Below are 20,018 nucleotides of genomic sequence, written 5' to 3'. Positions count from 1 at the left end.
TTCTTTTTTTAATCCCATATCCTCCCATATTTACCGCTTGAAAAATTCTTTTGGGAATAACTTCTGAAAAGAAACGAACCCAAAATATTTAAGCAGAAACTATTTTTTCTTCTTTGTATCACTTCTTTCTTTCCCTTTCAAGCTACTCTCTGTATTTTGAACACTAGAAGGAGGAGAAAGTGGGATGTGTAGGGTTAATATGATAACATGATTTCAGTGATTACTAATCTTCCAATAAAGCATTCTTAAATGAAAGATGCTAGTCATTCATTTAAAAAGAAGGAAAGGAGAAATGATAATGAACAGATTAATAAGTCTACATCATGTCCTTATCTGAAAAAAGCATTTAGAAAAGCTTTCAGACTTGAAAGGTTTCTTGACAACATAACCTTACTTTTTAAAATTAAATAAAACCTCAAGAATTACACATTTAGTGTTAAAAGCTCATTCATTAGAAAATCAGATGCAATGAAACAGCACTTCACAGCAGAGAAAGAGCAGCCTAGGAATTACCCAAAGAGATTAAGCCCAGTTTTAAAGGCTATGTCGATCACACTCATTGATTGCCTTTATGAATTTAAGCAGGTTCATTTTTACTATGCTTCATCTTCATTAAATTTTTTTAAAAGGGGACTTACACTACATTGGAGTGCACTTCAAGGGCTGCAGAAGAAAAGTCTGCATAGAGCAGGAAGGAATACAACTAAGAATATGTGCCATCTTAAATACACCCAGAAGCCATCATAAAACAGAACCATGCGTGATCTGTAGCACATGACAGATTTAACACAAGACAAAAAGAGTAAATTGTGAAGACACACTACATATCCTACAGACACAAGAGGATTTCAGGAGCAATATGAAGGTGTGGGTGCTTGACAGATAGACTAAAACAAATGCAAAGAGGCAGCATCGCTGAAGAAAAAAGGGCAAATTTATGCCATGGTATTGTACAATAAGAAGCCCACTACATTCTTAAAAATGATCTCACCACAGTGAATCATTAGTTCAGTTACATTTCACACCACTCAGCCTAAGGCAAGCAGAACTGTACAGGACTCCAAAAATATTAATTCCAGCAAATGCATTTCAGAAACACAGGCAAGCACTGCCAATTTTCATACGTTTTCTGTCTCTAAAGTATTAGCTGGTATTCTGACTATGTTGCTTTTTAACTACACATGCATTTCCATTCAATTTTACATTGTAAAATGACGTTATCCCACACTAAAAATACCAAAATAAGGAGAGTGCAATGCCAGAATCTATTAGAATATTCAAGGAGCATACCTTCACATGCTAGTACATCACAAACCTGTGAAACAGAAATGTAAATACATCACAAATATCTAGTTTCTAGTACGCAACAATTTTTATGGATTACAATGTAATCTATACGTGTAATTAGAGGTAATCTACACATGATTGGAAGGTCTGTTTACTTTATTAGTGCCTGGGGAATAACAGTCACTTTCCTACTTTCTAAATATATTAGATTAAAAATGTATGCAGTTGGATACACATCAGATCAATTCACCCCTCTTCCTTCATTGTTACATAAACACACGTATGTATGTCACACATAATTATTTATCTGTATGTACCAAAAAGTTGGGTTTATTAACATCAGTATTTTGTATTTATATGAAGGAAGTTTTGGTGAGAGTATCTCCGTACTGGACTGGACTGACAGGCACTACGTCTCACCACACATAAACATCCTATCTTCCCCACCCTTGATGGATTTTTTCATTTTAAATTAAATAATACATTGAAAAGCTACAAAATTTGCCCAGACAGAAGGAAAAATTTTCTGTTGTGTTAAGCATTAAATATACTATATTGCAGCGCATGTAGTACTTATTTTTGAATTGATGCATGTGCTAATCATCAAACTTCTTTGATAGCTGAATATTCTAGACTTATGTTTGTTTCCTTTGAAAAAGGTTTTAATTGCCAATTGCCATTAAACTCTTCCGAAAGGACAGAATACGGCATTCTTTAGCAAAGTTTCAATGCAGCGTTAAAAAATCTAGGATATGCTAAATTACTCTTCTGTTACCCATTATTCAGATAAATTACCTCCAACATATAGCTAAGAACAATCAGTTTCTGTCTTAAAATTTTCCAGCCTTACAAGAGCCGGATTCCACTCCTACTTCATGCATTCTGCCATAATATCACTGAATGTATTTGTCTTATGCCAAGAGGAAAGAAGAATCTGACTCTGTAATTACCATTTCCTTTCTCTACTTCACAGAACGCTTGTGCAAGTCAAGAAGCAAAATTAAACCCAGGGTTTGAGAATTGTTTGGGTAGGGGAAGATTAAAAAAAAAAAAAGGAAAAAAAACACATACTAACTGGCTAACAGGAAAATCAAAATCACACAGAGCCAATAAGTGAAGAAGGTGAAGAGCATAGGTCCAGTGAAAAGGGCAGAAGGCAGAAAGAAGCACTCTAAGGAAGCTCTGGCCATCAAGACCACTGAAAGGCAGAGGGAAACATGCACTTGCTGTGGAAAAAATGCTAACCTTATTTTTCAGGTTACAACAGCCAAAAAAATAAGAACTTATCTTTGAACCATTGAGTGTGATATGTGGTTGTGCCAAAATTGCTGAGAGAGGGGAGAGCAAGACGAATAGTAACTCCAGAAAAGGCCCTTGATTTAACAAAATATACACAGAATAAAAACCAAACAAACCAAAAGCATGCACTATTCTATTACCTCTTTTCATACAGATAAAGTACACGCAGAGTACAATCATTACAGGAGAAAACCTGAAAGTTTAAGCATCTGCTCCCAGTGATACATTTTAAAATATACTATTGAATTTTCCTTTAGTCAGTTAACTTCAGTTCATCTGGATGCTTTGAGTGTGTTTCACTACCACAGTATATTTTCAACTACTGCTTCTTTATCACAAGTTAATTATTTTTGTAGAGTAATAAATTGAAGGAGATAAATCATTAGGCATCTTTATATTCTTTGCTAAAATTACATTTCAGTGATTATTACAAATTGAAACAGAATGGGAGAAATATCTTCTTTATAAATTTCTGTATCCTCTTGTTTTCCCTTTTTACAAAAGAATTCTCACACAATGAAAAGAAATTTACTTGAAATGAAAAAACAGAAGAGTTACAGTGGAAGTTGTGTGATAGGTACACACCGTGAAATTATGAAACCAATTCTTTTTACAGTTTGGATGAATTACATCCTTTGCATACAAGCATTTCTATATATATCCCCCTTCTGATTCCTGACACTACAGCCAGGCAAGCAGGCAGGCAGGCTGAGAGCACAAAGCTGTTGGCACACAGCACACCCTCATTTCCTTTCCAAGATGGGTTTTTGGAAATATACTTTTGGGTTCTGTTACCCTGATACGATCTCCAACTTCCTACCATATATTGTAACAGTTTAACCTGATACCATATCTAATAAACAAATCAATGCCACTGCTGAAACAACACTGCTGTAAAATCTGTCACTCTGGCTATGTCAGACTGCTATTAACATAGCTGTATTAGCCCAGTTTTACTTTTAACTGTACCAGGAACTCTCACAATCTGTTGTGAGATTTTATTTCAAATTAAACTCAATTTCAACTCAATTAGTAGTTGGGAGAAAAGCACAGTAACTTATTGCTACTGCACCGCAGTTTTCTTCCAAATTTTATTTCAAGATATTTTTCATAAATCCCTGTCACAAACAGAGAGAAGAAGGGATAAGTAGGAGAAAAGGACTGCTTCCCACATTAGTAATTTATTACAAATATCAGTGCTAAATTGTGTACTAGGCTGCTGAAAACACGCTTTAGGCAAAAGGAAATGAGAAAGGAACACTATTTGCCATATATGTATCATCACAAAACAAAAAGTGAATGTGTTTCATACTGCTGTTGTAAAACACCTTAATAATAATGAGGAAGATTATTACTCCTGCTAAGAGCTCTAATAGCTAGTAAGTGAGACCTATCAATGAACAAGAACAAACAAAACAAAAGATGTGAAAATCAGTTGATGAGAAGCTCACTGTGACCCAGAAATGTGCACTTGAAGCAGAGAAAGTCAACTGTATCCTTAGCCTCATCAGCATCGCAGGAATCTGGCCAGCAGGAAGAGGCAGGTGATGGCTCCCTCTGCTCTTCTCTCATGAGGCCCCACCTGAACTGCTGTGTCCTGCTCTGGGGCCCCAACCCACAAAACACGTTGACTTGTTGGAGCGAGTCCAGAGGGCCATGGCGACAGCAGAGGGCTGGAGCAACTCTCCAATGAAGCCAGCTGAGAGTTGGGGCTGTTCAGCCAGGAGAAGAGAAGGCTCTGAAGAAACCTCAGAGCACCTTCCAGTACCAATGGGACCTACAAGAAGGGTTTTTACAAAAGCATGTCATGACAGGACAAAGGGGAATGGCTTCAAACTGAAAGAGGGCAAGTCCAGGTGAGGAACTGGAACAGGCTGCCCAGAGAAGCTGTGACCCTCCATCCCTGGAAGTGTTCAAGGCCAGGTTGGATGGGGCTTTGAGCAACCTGGTCTAGTGGAAGGTGTCTAAGCTCATGGCAGGGGAGCAGAAGTAGATGGTCTTTAAGATCCCCTTCCAAACTAAACCATTCTGTGATTCTGTGAAGATAATCTGTGGCTAAAGATTATATTACGGGCATATAACCTTCTACAGTCAAAAAATTACTAAAATGGAGGCATACAGCTCATCTACACTTGTATTAAATGGGAATGAAGTATGAAAAAGTGCCCATGAAAACAAGTTAAAGAAATCTTTTAAAAATTAATATATTTGGAAGTTTCTGATAAATCTTCCTGCAGTTTTACAGCATACAGTAAAGATTCCAGAGCAGTTTAAATAAACTACAATAAAAGAGGAAAACTTTTGATTCAGTCACTGGTTTTTTTTTTTGTGTCTCGACTTTTTCCAGTCAAAAGTTTCTACAATTCTAGTTTGCAAATCAGGGCAGGGGGGAATCTTTGAAATTGTGGACAACTTGGCAGAGAAACAGTATGTTCTCAAAATAATAGGAAGTTTCTTCTTTTAATGAGGTTAAGTTTCCACATTCTTCCCTGAGATTACATGAAAAGAATTATGAGACTCTGCTGGTTTTCAGCTGAAGAAGGTCTACCTTTAAGATAATAAAGCCAGTAATCAGGTTTAATGCCTGTGAATAACTGAAGGTTGGACCTGGAAGGTAAACACGCAAGACAATTGGACTATTTTATGTTTTAAACAATAACTGAAAATAGTTGATAAAATGCTTAAACAATATTTGAAAATTACGTGCATGAGTTGGGTGACAAAGAGAAAAAACAACTCCTGTGAAAATAGCGCATTTTTAAGCTGTTTCCTTTGAAGAATGAAATCTTATTCTACATTTCTCATTACTTTGTGTAACACAGAGTAACATTTTTCACTGATCTTTTAAGCAAGACAATAGCAACAAGTTACAGGGATAACTAGTAACAATAGTTACAGGGATACTGGCTCCCATCCAGGGTCTGAACAAACAGAAGTCTTCAGTCTTATTTTCATAGCTATTTGGTTAGATTTTTTTAACCAGAATTGGTTGTACTTCAATTGGAAATGAACAGTACAGAATTGGTTATTATGTTTAAGATTTGAATAACTAGTATTTACTTGAGGAATTACAACAAAATTGTGTCTATAATCCAATTTTTCAATTATTTTATACTTCTGAAGTTGCCAGGCCTCATTTTCTAGTCCTTAGCTCTTGCCATTTCTTCCCCTGCTAATCCAAGAGCCCTTCTGCAGTCCTTTATTTTCTCCCCATGAATGCACCTCTACAGCCTTAATCTTCAAGAAAAAGAGCCCACTTAATTGCCCACTGTGACATGTATAATTGCATTTATTCACAGGTAACCACAAAACTGTTTTTATCTATAGAGCACAATTCCCTGTACCATTTGCACAAGTACAGAATTGTCTGACATAGCTGCCTGAATGAAAGAACAAAAACAACATTGGTAAAGCAATCCCAGCAAGGACACACTCCAATTCCAAAGCTTTACAGCTACTTACCCCTGTTCCTCTCTTCCAGCTCCCTAGTAACAAAATCATCTATTAAGACTGTAGAGCAACTGTGAAGTGAGGAGAATGTGGCTTATTTAAATATCTGCTTTGGGGAAAAATAACTTAAAGGGAGGTTTAAGTCATCTAAATTTATATGCACATAAATCTATAATGCATCTACACAACTTCATTAATCAATTCAGTAAGCAAAACACACAAACTTGTTTGACAACACATATTTTCCATAAAAAAAGGAAATTGACTATCATTAATTCAGCTTTACAGCCCTGAATTTTTCTTTCAAATGAATTCAACTTGCCTACTATTTTTTCAGAGTAGCTTTGTATCTACTCATTGATACTACATTGATAGCAACAGAAATACCATCTCCTTCTGAATGCTGGAACAACACAAGCTGGCCTTTCTCCTTCCCTATTCAGTAAGGAATTACAAACTAATGTCTCTGGGAACTTAGCACTTTTGTGTAACATCCCAGTTAGTTGTTGGTATCCTTACTATATGGAAGAACAAATTACCCTGCCTTCAAAGACAAAGCAAAAGCACTTACTGAAAAATCCTCCTATTCTCCATCCTTATGAACAATCCGGAAACAAATATATCAATAAGTGTATTCCATGATAGGTGTCTTTCTGGTTCCAGTCAGTCATGGATTTTTTTTTTTTTGGCAGTATTTTAAATTTTTCATACCTATACTCTAAATTTGTAATTAATGCATTCAGTGGCATATAAACATTGTTTTCCAATTGTAGTTGTTGTCTTTGCTTTGTCACTACATTAGAACAGGCTTTCAGCCAGGAGTACCTTCTTTCTTGATTGCCAAAAAAGCCAGTATTTCACAACCTAGTATTGTCTTCTCAGTAAGCTTTCAGCTTTCAAGTTTGGCTAAATACATTTGCCCCACCTATTGAACAGATGATCCTCTGCAATGGAAAATTAAGTCTCTTAAAAATGAAACACTGAACACTGGGTCTATTCTCAGTTTGCCCTGTGCATGACAACTTGCCACTCTGGCAACAATGGCTTTGAAATCCACTAAGTTTATTTATTATAAGAGAACACAAAATAACATTTCCTGTGTTAGAAATGGGTGATTTTTAAGCACTGGGCTGCAGAGGACAAGTAGTCTAGGCTCCCAACACTGTTCTTCCACACATTTTGGAAACATGCAATGATTCAATTTTTCTGTTTTAATTCAGTGGGTTGTGAAAGTAACATATTTTGGGTTTTGTTACCTGACTTTCAGATCCATATGCATTTACAGTTTCTACTGAAACGTCTCATTCTATTATCCTCAGTGAAATTTTCTGAAAATTATTTGCTACCACCATTATTTGATCTTCTAGTCATCATTCTAATCCAATGCTCACTTCTTTCCTTGGTCACCACAAGTCACCTGTCCATTTTATCCATTTCTATTCTCTCACTCTATTGCTGAATCTGTTTGTTCAAAAAGAAATAGAAACACTCTGTCTTCTCAGACATACAATATTGAGGTGTTATTTCTGAACGAACCGTGTTCTTCTGTTCAGCCACTGGGTTACACACTAATAAATGCTTCAGTCCCAGCAGAAAGACAAAGATCAATATTAGAAACTGCTTTTCAGCGTTACTTCTTTGACCACTAAACAACTGATTTCACCATCAGCCATAGGTAAACAAAACTCAGCTACCCTCAGCCAGCATCCCTAGAAAAAAATACGTGTGACATCTCTCCACACCTTCCCATGGACAAGTGATCATCCATTGAACATAAACCACCAAGTCTGATCACCTCAGAGATCACTACTCTAACCTGCAGTTTACTATTGAATCTCCAAGTATGTAAACGCTCAGAAAGAGGGAACAGAGAAAGTTATAAATGCCAATTCCTACCAGAGCTTCAGACAGTGCCCAGGTATACTTAGCCAGAAACATAAAACTGCCATTTCCTTGCAGAACCTCCAGCCAGAGTAGAACAGACAACTGGATCCATACTGTTTCAGATGTATCATTCCAGCTGTAAAGGGAACTAGAGAACTAAATTTGTCCATGCTAGTTATTTGTGTCACCAACTTAAGTGCCCTAGCTCTCCACTGTTTACTTGAACTTTTATGCCTGTTGAAGTAGAGTAGGAATATACCACAAAATTAGAGATGACATCCCTCTGTTTTGTTGATATCCCTGCATTCATTTATTGCTTGGAATTATGTCATTCCACTTGCCTTTCTCTTCATGCCCATACACACACAGCTTTTGCTTTGTCTATGTAATATGTAAGAGAGAGTGCAAATTATTTTCAAAGTCTTACCATCTACTCATTCTCTCTACAATGTATTTCTAATACACAAGTTGCAAAAAGATAATCTCTCAAAGACTCACCACTAATCTCTGCGGCCCTTCCCTTCTCTCAGTCAAAAGTACTTCTTTTAAACTTTTCTTTTCATCTTTAGTCTGGTCAATTTTTAACCTTTTTTAAATAATATGGAATTTTTAAAGTCAGTGAATAAAAATTACTAGATTCAAAGGCAGATAGAGCTTGCAGACATCTTTTGGTCTTGCTACTTTCTGTATGTCACCTGGAAACAGAAACCCAGAGCTTTTCTCTCTACTTTTAATTATGTATTTCTGTTGAAGAAGTATGACTATCCAGTAACAATACTGTGTGTCAAAACTCAAAGATGCCCTAGGATCTGTACTAATTACAGAACCATAACTGCTTTAAACCAACTAAAAATAAAAAATTCCTCTGTATTTATCTTGTATTTGGCTGAACACAAGCATTCATAAATACAAACCTATCTGTGTTGCTGGTTCTCTCATATCCTTTCATAACTCCAGTCTTATGACACACCTTAGCTAACAAATACAAAAATACTGTTCAAACACTTGAAAAGATCAAAAGGTAAAGCAAAGCAACGTCCAAACCTTGCTGGAATGCCATCCTTCTGGTGAGGAACAAATATGCCTTAACAGCAAAAGAGAAACAGGCCTGGTATAATTCCTTTCTGCTCTATAGGGATACTTTGAGAAGAAAGTAGGATAATTTTGTAATTAGAGAAACAGAATACAAATACAGTTTTTAGATTTTAGACTTACACGTTTAAATTCATTAATTGCAAAATAAGCAAACAAAAATTGAAAAAAAAAAAAGAACTATGAGACCTGGCCTTTACATTTACACCTAAAAATGAGAAAAGATAGGATGGTGCAATCGCCAAGATCTTCCACAATTTCCCTTTTCATCACTCCTTCTATTCTTCATTTCTAGCTTCAGTTTTTCTTTTAAAATTCCCAAGTTCCTTTATTTCAGCATTAGGTGTCACTACAAACCCCAGATATATCCTCTAGCTCACAAAACCCCATACTATTTGATATACTACCAAAGCAAATGGAAAACACTGCAGCCACAGTAATTTTAAGAAGAAGCACTGGCTTAATCTCAAACACTGAACTGAATGTGCTACCAATGCAAACTCTATTTGTGCCTCATGAGCCTGTCTATACAGAGTTTAATACATAATAATTTATCAACTGCATGATGGGTGCAGTTATTCTGCTGTCCTGACAATAATTCCTCTCCAGGCAGAAAACAATTTGTGGCAGACTATCATGTTCCCCCTCCCCTTCCTTAGTTATTGTCCACTATCATTTCTTTCCCACTGGAGTCCTCTGAACTTTTAGAAGGGAATAAATCAAGAGCTGTCAGGCCCTAGATTTTACTCTGAACCTGCTAAAGCCTAGCTTAATGTAATACTGGCCTCTAATCAATCCTTCTATACATTAGACCATACAATAACAGTCATAACTGATCCTAATAATGAAACAGCAGCAATCAGATTTAGGGAACAGATGACAGGGAGTTGGAAAGAGTAAAGCTTTCCAGAAATATATGGAACAAAAGGTGTGGACATCTGCAACTGAAAAAGAAAAACGCAAAAGACAGAAAACAGTCTTTGATGGGCCCAGAATACAGATAAAAACTCCACATGATACAGCAAAAGCAACTTGAACACACCATAATTAACTTCTGCCACAGCCTTATCACTGGGCTGTTAGTAACATATAACTTAGGAACAGGTTAACACCACGACAGAAAGTGGAATACTAAACCCATTTTAAAACAACTGACACACAGCCCACCAACAAGGTCTACGTGCTTGAGACTAAAATTACCTAACACTTAATAGTATGGCAAAATCAAATTTTTTGAGTAGTTACAGATAAAAGATTATTGTCATCAATACCAGAAATCAACTTAATGCTTACATTAAAAAATAGTTTCACTTAATATGGCAAACATCAAACTTGTTTACAGTTGTTTAAAGGAAACTAGGCATGAAGAAATCCCAGAATTACAATTATACTTGGATCCTTTTTCTTGAACCGTATGCATATAAAAAATTAAATTTCAAACTCTGGCAATTTAAAGGATATATTAAAAAACAAAATTGCAACAGGATTTCTTTCTTGCATCAATTCAAACTTAAGTCTTTTCTCTCATGTGTCTGTAATTATTTAGTGTCTTCAACAGAAATGGTTAGAAAAAGAATGCCGAAGATTAGGTAAAACATGCAAAATATTTATGTAAAATGCTTTGTCAAACATCAGGTTTCCAAGGTAGGAATCCTAGTCGCAGCAAAACACAATTTGATGGTATAATCTGTATGCTTTGTCTGCCTTGCTCAAAGAGGATAAAGAGGTCTTACAGTACTGGCCTCTTAATAATGAAAAATGTTATTAAGTTTTGAAAGTCATTCTATTACATGCACATTAATTTGGAATCTTCAAATTAATGAACTTGTTACGTACTAGCAAGATTCTTCTTTATTTCAAAAGCCAACCAGAAAAAAATTGACCTTCCTATCAGAAAGGATATTTTTTGGCCTGGAATACTACAAATAAAAAATCTGCACATCTAGTTTTTGAAAAATCTTCCATCTTATGGTAACAGAATCTCACAAAAAACATAACAAAGCAAAATAAAAACCAACTCAACTGAAAGGAACAACATGAAATTGAAGAACATGGAGATTACATTCAGCTACAGAAAGACACAGTATTTTTTAGTCCAAACCATTTCAGTGAAAGTCTGGCAGCATTACTGCTAACATCGGGGACAGAAGAAAAAACGTCTTAGCAGGATATTTGCACTTCCTATGGATGCAGATGCACCACCTGAAGCAGCAGCAGTAATGCAGATGGCTCTGAGCCAGTAATACAATTCAGTCATTCTCAGCAAGACTAATTACTCCAGGCAAAAAGTCATGCAATCAAAGCCATGTAATTTCTATTAATCAAATCAGTTCACTTAGTCCTACAGAACAAAGCATTGTGTTACACACACATGCTATATTATTTTGGAGGACACTAGGTATTGCACATGGCAGCAAATTTTAAGGCATCTAAGTCCCTAAACAAAAGCACCATGAAAGCAACATTTCCCTCAAGTCTGATGTGTGCTGATTCTTATGAGAAACTGTGCACAGCAGTATTAGTATCACCAAACCTGTCTGCTCTGTGTACTAGCAGTGCAAGACCTCACTGACATGACAGTAACAAGTCCATCCTCGCTTTAACAGCAGTCAACACAACATCTGGCTTGGCAATCATACACTGTAAATTATTGCTTGGAATAGAAAAAAAAATTAGGTCCATCACTGAACAGGATACAGGAAGAAGGTGGCAGCGAAAGAGTATCCATGGCAGGTGCTCAGACAGTTTGCCATTGCAGGTATAGTAATACTTGTGCACAGATACATAACACATATTGATTGTTACTGCAAGAACTGTAGCAGCTAAAATGAAACAGCTTTTAGACAACAATATTTAACCTGAGCAACAAATATTGCAGTCAGCCGATCTGCAATCACTTCAGAATAAGTCACTGTGTATTAGCTCGACTATTTATGCTACTTTAATACTTAATAACCACACTAATACTTTAATAACCACATGTAAAGGTAATTCCACCTTGCAATAGATAGGGCTAACTGGTATAAAATAAACTAGTTTAATACTTACTACTAAAATAACCAATTAGAACTGTTGTTTCTTGAATGCTAATTATTAGTGCTAGTATTTTGATAAATGCAAAACACTATTCATCACTCATCCCAAATACTAAAAAAATAAAAGAACTAAAGTAACATCTTTCTTAAAAACAGTCAGACAGTTTGCCTTCTTTCTCAGCAAAGGAGGAAAAGAATTTGATACAGGACACTTACATTCACACAGTCAGTATTACCTTCCTTTTCCTGCTCATTGCATTCTTCTAGACCAAACTGACATAATAGTTTTTGAGGGTCAGTTTTTGCAGCACTCAAGTAGCACAATGAACTATGTGAAGTTTATGTGAATGTCAGTCACAACCAGAAGAAATTGTGCCAGAGGGTTGAGCTGAAGGTCTTTGAGGAGATTTATCTATCTCATCTAAAGGAATGAAAAGAAGAGGCTGAACTGAAGTGATGGCATGAAATTTCCAGTCACACTGTCCTAATAATATTCCAGGTGGTATCTGGGAACAATGCCCAAAAAAATAACTTGTGAAGAACATTTTACATCAAGCATTCCAATTTTCAAAACAAACAAACAAACAAAACAACACAAAACAAACAGAAAAATTGGGAAAGGAGGGGAACATCTCCAAGAGACACAAAGGACTGGGAGCAGATCAGCTCACTGAGTCCTTCTACTTCAAGGCAAAAATCACCTCTATCTAATTATCCCTTCTTATTGTAGAGGAGATGAATTAGATCAGCTTTAAAGATTCTTTCCAACCCAAGCCATTCCATGACTATATGATTTCATTCCCAGTACATGCTTTGTCTAAAACACTTCTAAAAAGGCTTCAAATACTACTTCACAGATCCCCTGAAATTATCATTTCTGGCAGAACTCTTTCCTAACATTTTAGAAAAAAAAAAATCCTTTGCTTCATTTCAGACCCATTACTTACTGTTTCCATCACAGTGCATATGGAGAGCCATTAACTCCCTTTCCCATATGAAAAACCTTTGTTTATCTGAAGAACATTACTCCCCCTCTCACACCCCTCTTCTCCAAACCACAGCCACACACCTTCTTCTACCCACTGACCATCCTCAAGACCTTCAGCCACCATTGCTGCTGTGCTTAGGAGTTTCTCCAATTAACCTACATCTTCCTTCAATGTAGTGCTTCAAAGGGGACTTGATACTCCGTGTGACTCGTGAACAAAAGATTATTTTCCAGTGCCTTGCACACAACATCCTTCCTTACAAAGAACAGCACAAACTTCATTGCCAACAATGTCACACTGTTACAAAATAAATGAACAAGTGGCTTGCACTCCATTTGTGAGGAACTATCAACCCTCTCTGCAGAACTGTAATTCATACAGTCATTTCTCCTGTTCCCCCTCTTAACGATAACTATTCATTGTGAGGACTTAGAACTTGTCTGGAAGAGAAATAAAATCAGTTCAGGTAAGACGTATCTTCAATTCGCTAAGAATATTCTTCATTCTAATCCTGTTTCTCAACATACTTTCCATTCTTCTCTGCTTGATTACTGGTAGTAAATTTAATAAGGATATATGCCATATTACATCAGTCAAATCATTAATAAAAATACAAGCCAGCTACAGAACACATTTTAACAACACCCTGTTTGATGTATTGCTGGATAAGTGAACAACAGATGAAAGCTTTTGGGGTACAGCTTTCTCTGAACTTCTGCATTCACTGCATGACATTTTCATCTGGATTCTATTGCTGATCCTGCTAGTGTGACATGGTGTCAAGAGCCCTATTTAAATCAATGGTGTCAAGAGCCCTATTTAAATCAAACTACAAGACAGTCATTGATCTCTCTAGTCCCAAGGCCTGTTACGCTGCCAGCAAAGAAAATACGGTTGGTTAAACAGGATTCATTCTTGATAAAGCTGTGTGTCCTACTATTTAACAGCACTTTTATATAGACTCCACCAAATAGCTTATTTGTTCTAGAGTTCCTTTGCTTAAGGAAGCCAGGTTAGTTTGAATTGTGTAAAATAGGTAGCAGTAAGGTCTATTTTCAATAAAACAAGCTCCATCAGATTCTAGAATCTAATCTCTCCCCTCAGAATTCACAAAGAAAACTATTAAGAACAAGGAGATTCCTCTGAAAAGCATCTGAGATACACTTTTTTTGTATTTTATATTAGGATATACATATTGTTTGTATTTGTATTTATGAATATTATAAATCTTTATATACACATGCTATTATATACATATACACACTATATATAGGTACATAAAAGAACATGCTTTCTTTTCCATGAAACAAGCCCATCAGCAACAGAACACAAAAAGGAAAAAATACTTAAGCTTTTTAAGCTATTTTTAAGCTTATAATATTTGGGAAAATATTGATCTAATTAATAATATTTTCAAACATGGGGGTAACAGAGACCATGTTGTCTCCCTCTATCAAGCACTATTTTGTATTTGAAACAAACTGGGTGATAAGCTGCAGTACCATAGATAAATTCACAGTCTTTATAACAGTATTCCCTTCCAGTGGAAACTTCAGGGTACTATATGTAGCAGCAATACCAGAAAAGTGCCCTGAAACAGAGAAACCTGAATATTGAAAAAGACAAGATCCCACAATGCAAACCACATTAAGACAGGCATTTTCCTCCTTCCATTGCCTCTAATTGTACTCTAACAGATGTATGAACTTTATCTACAATTTTTTCTTTTATAAATCATGTATGATCCATATTGTTTACCTAGAAAACTGCTAAGTCAAATTTACTTCTAGCCTTCACAAGAATTTTTCACATCCAAGATTACTGTTGTCATTGTGCAGATGTCACTAGTTCTGGGGTACACTTCAGAAGACCAGGATATCAACACCTATATTATACCAGCTATAAAGAGGCCTTCCAGGCATATCCAAATAATTTTTTTCTAATTGTATTTCACTCAGTATCATGCAGTCTCTAATCAATTTCAACTGTCTCCAGCCCAGAAACACTTCTTCACAAGCTGTCTTTCTTTAATTTCCCTTACATCTTAAATGTTAAGCCTAAAAAACTGGCCCAGATAAGCTTTGTTCCCTCCTTATAATGGATTTTGCTGGTTTTAGAAAGGATAGAGTTAATTTTCTTCATAGTAGCTGACAGGGGCTATGTTTTGGATTTGTGCTGGAAACAGTGTTGTAGCACAGAGATGCTTTCATTATTGCCAAGCAGGACTTAGGAGTCAAGTCACTCACCCCACTCCACCAGTGAGGAGGGTGGGAGTGCACAGGGAGTTGGGAGGTGACACAGAGAGGTCAGCTGAGCCCAACTGATCCAAGGGACACTCCATCCCACACAGCGGCATGCTCAGCATGTAAAGCTGGGGGAAGAAGGAGGGAGACATTTGGAGTGATGGTGTTTGTGTCCCCGCCTGATGGAGCCCTTTTCCTATCACTGAACACCTGCCTGCCCACGAGAAATGGTAAATGAATTCCTTGTTTTGCTCTTCTTGCATGCCTGGCTTTTGCTTTACCCATTAACCTGTCTTTATGTCAGCCCATGGGTTTTCTCACTTTACCCATCCAATTCTCTGCCCCACTGCACCTCCACTCATGGATGAGCAAGCAAGAGGCAGCATGGGCTTGGCTGCTAGCTGGGGTTAAACCACAACAGGCACACAAATACATAAGTAGCATTTTCTCCATTCTAGCTACACTTCAATAACTGACAAAGTTTTGTTATTTCTTTAGATGAATTTAATTTTGAAGCAAGGTTATAGCTCTCTTTGCCCATCCTCTCTCAAGTTCCATGGAAGGCAATGTTTTCCTAGAATAACTTCTATACTGAAGATACCTGAAACTGTTATTTTAATAGACCCCTTCTCCTTAATTTTATGACTGCACAGCTCAGTCACAGACTAAGCCAGAGTTTACAAAAGAGCAAAATCATGGCTGGTGCAAGAGCCTGCACTGAAATATTAAATACTCAGAAGAATATTTAAGCAAACAGATTTACTTGCTGAGACATAAATTATAATACAAGCATATAGAGAGATGAGGAAAACATTATCATTAAAAGAAGTCTAGGCATTTATATGAATAATGATGACATCATTTATAAGCATTTAACCAGGAAAATAGAAATCCTTTGTTGTCCAGAGCTAGCTCTGTAACTGACAGATGGAATTGGCCTGTCCATGCTTAAACCAGCCTTTTGCTGCACAATTCAGAATTTTTTCATCTCCATCTGATAAGTTACTGGCCACTGTTAAAGACAGTAATCTCTGTATACACACGTGGAAGACAGATGATGTTTTAGTACCTACAGAATTTCTTCTATGAAAGGGAATTGTATATAGGGTACCATTTTCTTGTCACATTCTATTGTTTAATCTTGCTTAGGAATGTTTCTTTTTCACTTTATAAAATACTTGTATTTAAATACCACCGAGAAGCATAGTCAGGGCATATAATTCACAGCATTAGGCATTGTGTGACACCTGAATATTGGCACTTGTTTTTCCTATGCAAACGCTGAATTGGATTGCATAATTCAAAGAATTAGCACTAGAGAAGCAGCTTATTGTTTATTCTTCTTTGCTAGAGAACCCAAAGTATATTGGAAGGTAGAAGAATTGCAGAAGTCTCGGGTTTAATTTTATATAAATATATATATGCACATTTGCACACAGAAATCACTTTCAATCTCTAAACTACAAGGAAATTAGGTTTCCTTTTTACTGTGCCAAAACGTGAACTTAAGTTCAAAGAATGTGAAAATCCAATACTGAGTAATTTCAGATCTACTTCAGCTCTAAGTAGAGATCTTGGTCAAAATTTTACCAAACACTTTCAGAGAAAGCATCTTCCTAAAATCATACTCTGAAGCTGGAGATCTGCAGACTACTAGCAACTTTAGGCATCCAGCAAAAACCTGCTTCTCAGTAAAAGCTCCTGTTTCTTGTAGTTCCTCTAACTCACCCATATTTCTACCTAATTCAAATAGTTTATATATTTACCATAGCCTTTCCCATCAATGCCAAATAAACTTCAATATACAACTAAGAAAAAGTTGTGATTGAACTAACATAGATTAGCTACAGGAATATATATTAAATACACACCTCAATGCACACATTTGTGTCCCCCAAATATAAACACAGAGTGTAGCAGTGTATTAAAAAAAATTGGTAGTTACCTCAAAATTCTACCCAGAATACCTTAAAAGAAATGGAAGGTATCTTTTACCATAGCAAGTGCAAACTTTCACAGTAAGATCACAGAACTGAGTTTGACAAAGCAGAAATTATTCTGCACCTCACGTACAACAGAAAGTAATAAACAACAGAATAATTTTTTCTTTGAAAGAGAGATGAAAGGGATATTCAGGAGTATCTGGCTAAAACCACAGATCAGTATTCATCTTGGACATGAAAGCAAGCCTCTGTGACACAGAGGTCCCTATCAATACCAGGCTTTCACACCACTCATGTCTACGACCTATTTACTACTATCAGATGTTGCAGTATTTCCCCAGGCCTCCCAAAGCTTTCATACCTCACCAACCAAACTGCAGTGCCCAGGGCTGCTCCCCATGCTCCCCACCCTCCTAACACCACAGAGCACTACATCACATTTCCTGTTCCTTCTGAAGCACAGCACTTCCACAGCCTCAAGCCACCACATCCTGAGCGCTCTCCTGCCACACACCACCACCACCTCTGTGCTAGAGATCTCCCACCCATCCCAATGCTTTCCAAGTCCAGAAGCACAGCACAACCTCAGCCACATCCCACATCCCAGGCTCCCTGTGGACGCCTCCTTCCTGCTGACTCCCACAGCAGTACCCTGATCCATGCTGACCCATGCTGTTCCTCCCCTCGGAACAGAGCCACCCCACACCCAGCAATCACTACCTCTGCACACGGGACAGACACCTCCAATTCCCTGCACCAGCATCTCCTCAGGGAGCTGTTCCCATCCATTCAGGCGCTGGGAGGCATGGCCAGCTGGGAAGCAGGAAGAATTCAAACCAGCCAAGGTGGGCAGTAGAGGGTGACCAAGGACAGGCAGGCAAAAATGGAGTGATGCAGAGGGAGAGGTAAGAGAGAAGAAAGGAAGAGATACCAGGAAATAAGATGGAGAGAGAAATGACAGCAGACAAGGTATTTTACTGGGCCATAAACCAGCCAGAAACAAGGATTAAACCAAGGACCACAAGCCTTGGCTACCTCCATGGACTGTAAGATCAAATTCAAAAGAGTTGCCTAAGAGGACAGATTTCCCTTGAACTTTAACAATAATTACTTATAATAATTTGCTAAGCTTCAGAAAAAGATCAAGTATTTGAAAACAAGAAACTCAAAAGACTGTGGCATTTCAACAAAATAAAGTGCAAGCTCTTTTTTTTTTTTTTTACAATGGTGGAACAAAAGAAGTGGAAAGGAAGAAGAGCAGTAAAAGATACTTCCGATCAAAGAAAGAAATGCTAAAAAACTACATTAAATATCTCAAATTTCACCACTAAATTGTACTAATTTGTTTAATAGGATCTAGCACTCAAATTAATCCCACAACACCTGCAATCCAGGTAGTTAACAGACAGTTATATATTTTATATATTGTGAAGATGTAATGGTAGAGCAAAATGGAAAAAAAAGTAAGAAGAGTCAGAAAAAATATACTACCTTACAACGATACAATTGGCACTTAAGTGCTTCAATCAGACTGATATACTATAAAAACATATAAACTTTCTGTTTGCAACACAGCATCTGCCAGTTATAAGACTAAGTCATTGTCTCATAATTTTTTGATCACACAGTATAAAAAGAGAAGTAGTGACAAATATGCAAAATAAACTTCAGGATGTTTCTGAATGTTTGTTAGTTCAGCCCTCTCACAATCTATTTTTGGAAGTTGGAATTTGAATACCATTAAATCAGGAGAAACAGCTGGCAAGATACCATATGCAACACCAACAACTGATATCCAAGACTAATGGGATGCTCCTCACTGTATCCTGCAGCACTGTGTAGAATTTCTCAAGCTAGCTCAAGTACAGAAAACATTTGAGCAATGTTACATGAGCCTTCATGAGAACTACCTCATTATTCTTCCTAGAAGCCAATAAAATAAAACGTAAATCAGTCACTACTGCAGCAGAACACTTCCAGTATCTGAACTAGGTTAGGTATCTGTATCACCTGTGGTTCTCATAAAAGTCACATGGCCAACATCTTTCTTTTAGGACATAAACTGTAATTTAAACTACGCCTTATGGGAGTGCAATGTCTCCCAAAAACTAAACATGTATCTGCTGCCTCTGAGGGTGTTTTATAGAAACATAAATCACTAAGAAACTGCTTCACAAAAAAAACTGTTTCCCAAAAGAACACAAGTTATTATCACAGAATTTTCACAACCTAAAAATGTAAAGGAGTAGTAAGTTCTGTCCATGCCATGTCTCAATTTAAATCAGGAAGGAGAAAGCAAGAACCAGAGTAAAAAGTTTTGGGTGCTTCTTTAAGTCAAACGCTAGTGCAAATCATGCGAACACAAGCTAAAAATGTATCTAATAGTAATTAAGAAGGACTCACCAAGTTCATTGAGACTCTGGGCAGCTTTTGTTATCTCTCTGCTTCCTCCTTGCAGTTGTCCTTGAAGTCTCTTACTGAGATACAAGATGCGTATTATCCTCCGCAGCAAGTCACAGGCAGCCTGCAGGGAAATTGTGCTATTAGGGGATGTTATCAGCACATTACAATCACATAATATGAGCACTCAAATGTGGAAACATCTTAACCAAAAAAGGAAATGGGAATGTGAATAAAAACAAGGAACTTTGGAACACTGAATCCCTGTTTTCCAAATTTTTTTAATATGACTCTATGTTATACAGACCAAGACTTTCAGAAGCTGGTAATTACATTTATGGGGCTATTGAGATTATTCTGTCACTACCCACACAAAAAAAACAAAGGAAACTCAGA

At 36.9% G+C, this 20,018-nt stretch overlaps 1 protein-coding gene across 1 annotated transcript in view; it reads right to left on the bottom strand.

The window, feature by feature from the left end:
- COG5 (component of oligomeric golgi complex 5) overlaps positions 1 to 20,018 on the bottom strand; it is a 174,900-nt gene that overhangs the window by 145,095 nt on the left and 9,787 nt on the right. The window contains exon 6 of the mRNA XM_066318657.1: positions 19,626 to 19,746. Within this exon, the coding sequence (XP_066174754.1) occupies positions 19,626 to 19,746 (121 nt within the window). The remainder of the gene's footprint in view (positions 1 to 19,625; positions 19,747 to 20,018) is intronic.

This window comes from Sylvia atricapilla, chromosome 5, assembly GCF_009819655.1.
Source record: "Sylvia atricapilla isolate bSylAtr1 chromosome 5, bSylAtr1.pri, whole genome shotgun sequence".
Classification (NCBI taxonomy): Eukaryota; Metazoa; Chordata; class Aves; order Passeriformes; family Sylviidae; genus Sylvia; species Sylvia atricapilla.
This window is presented reverse-complemented; position numbering and strand designations above follow the sequence as displayed.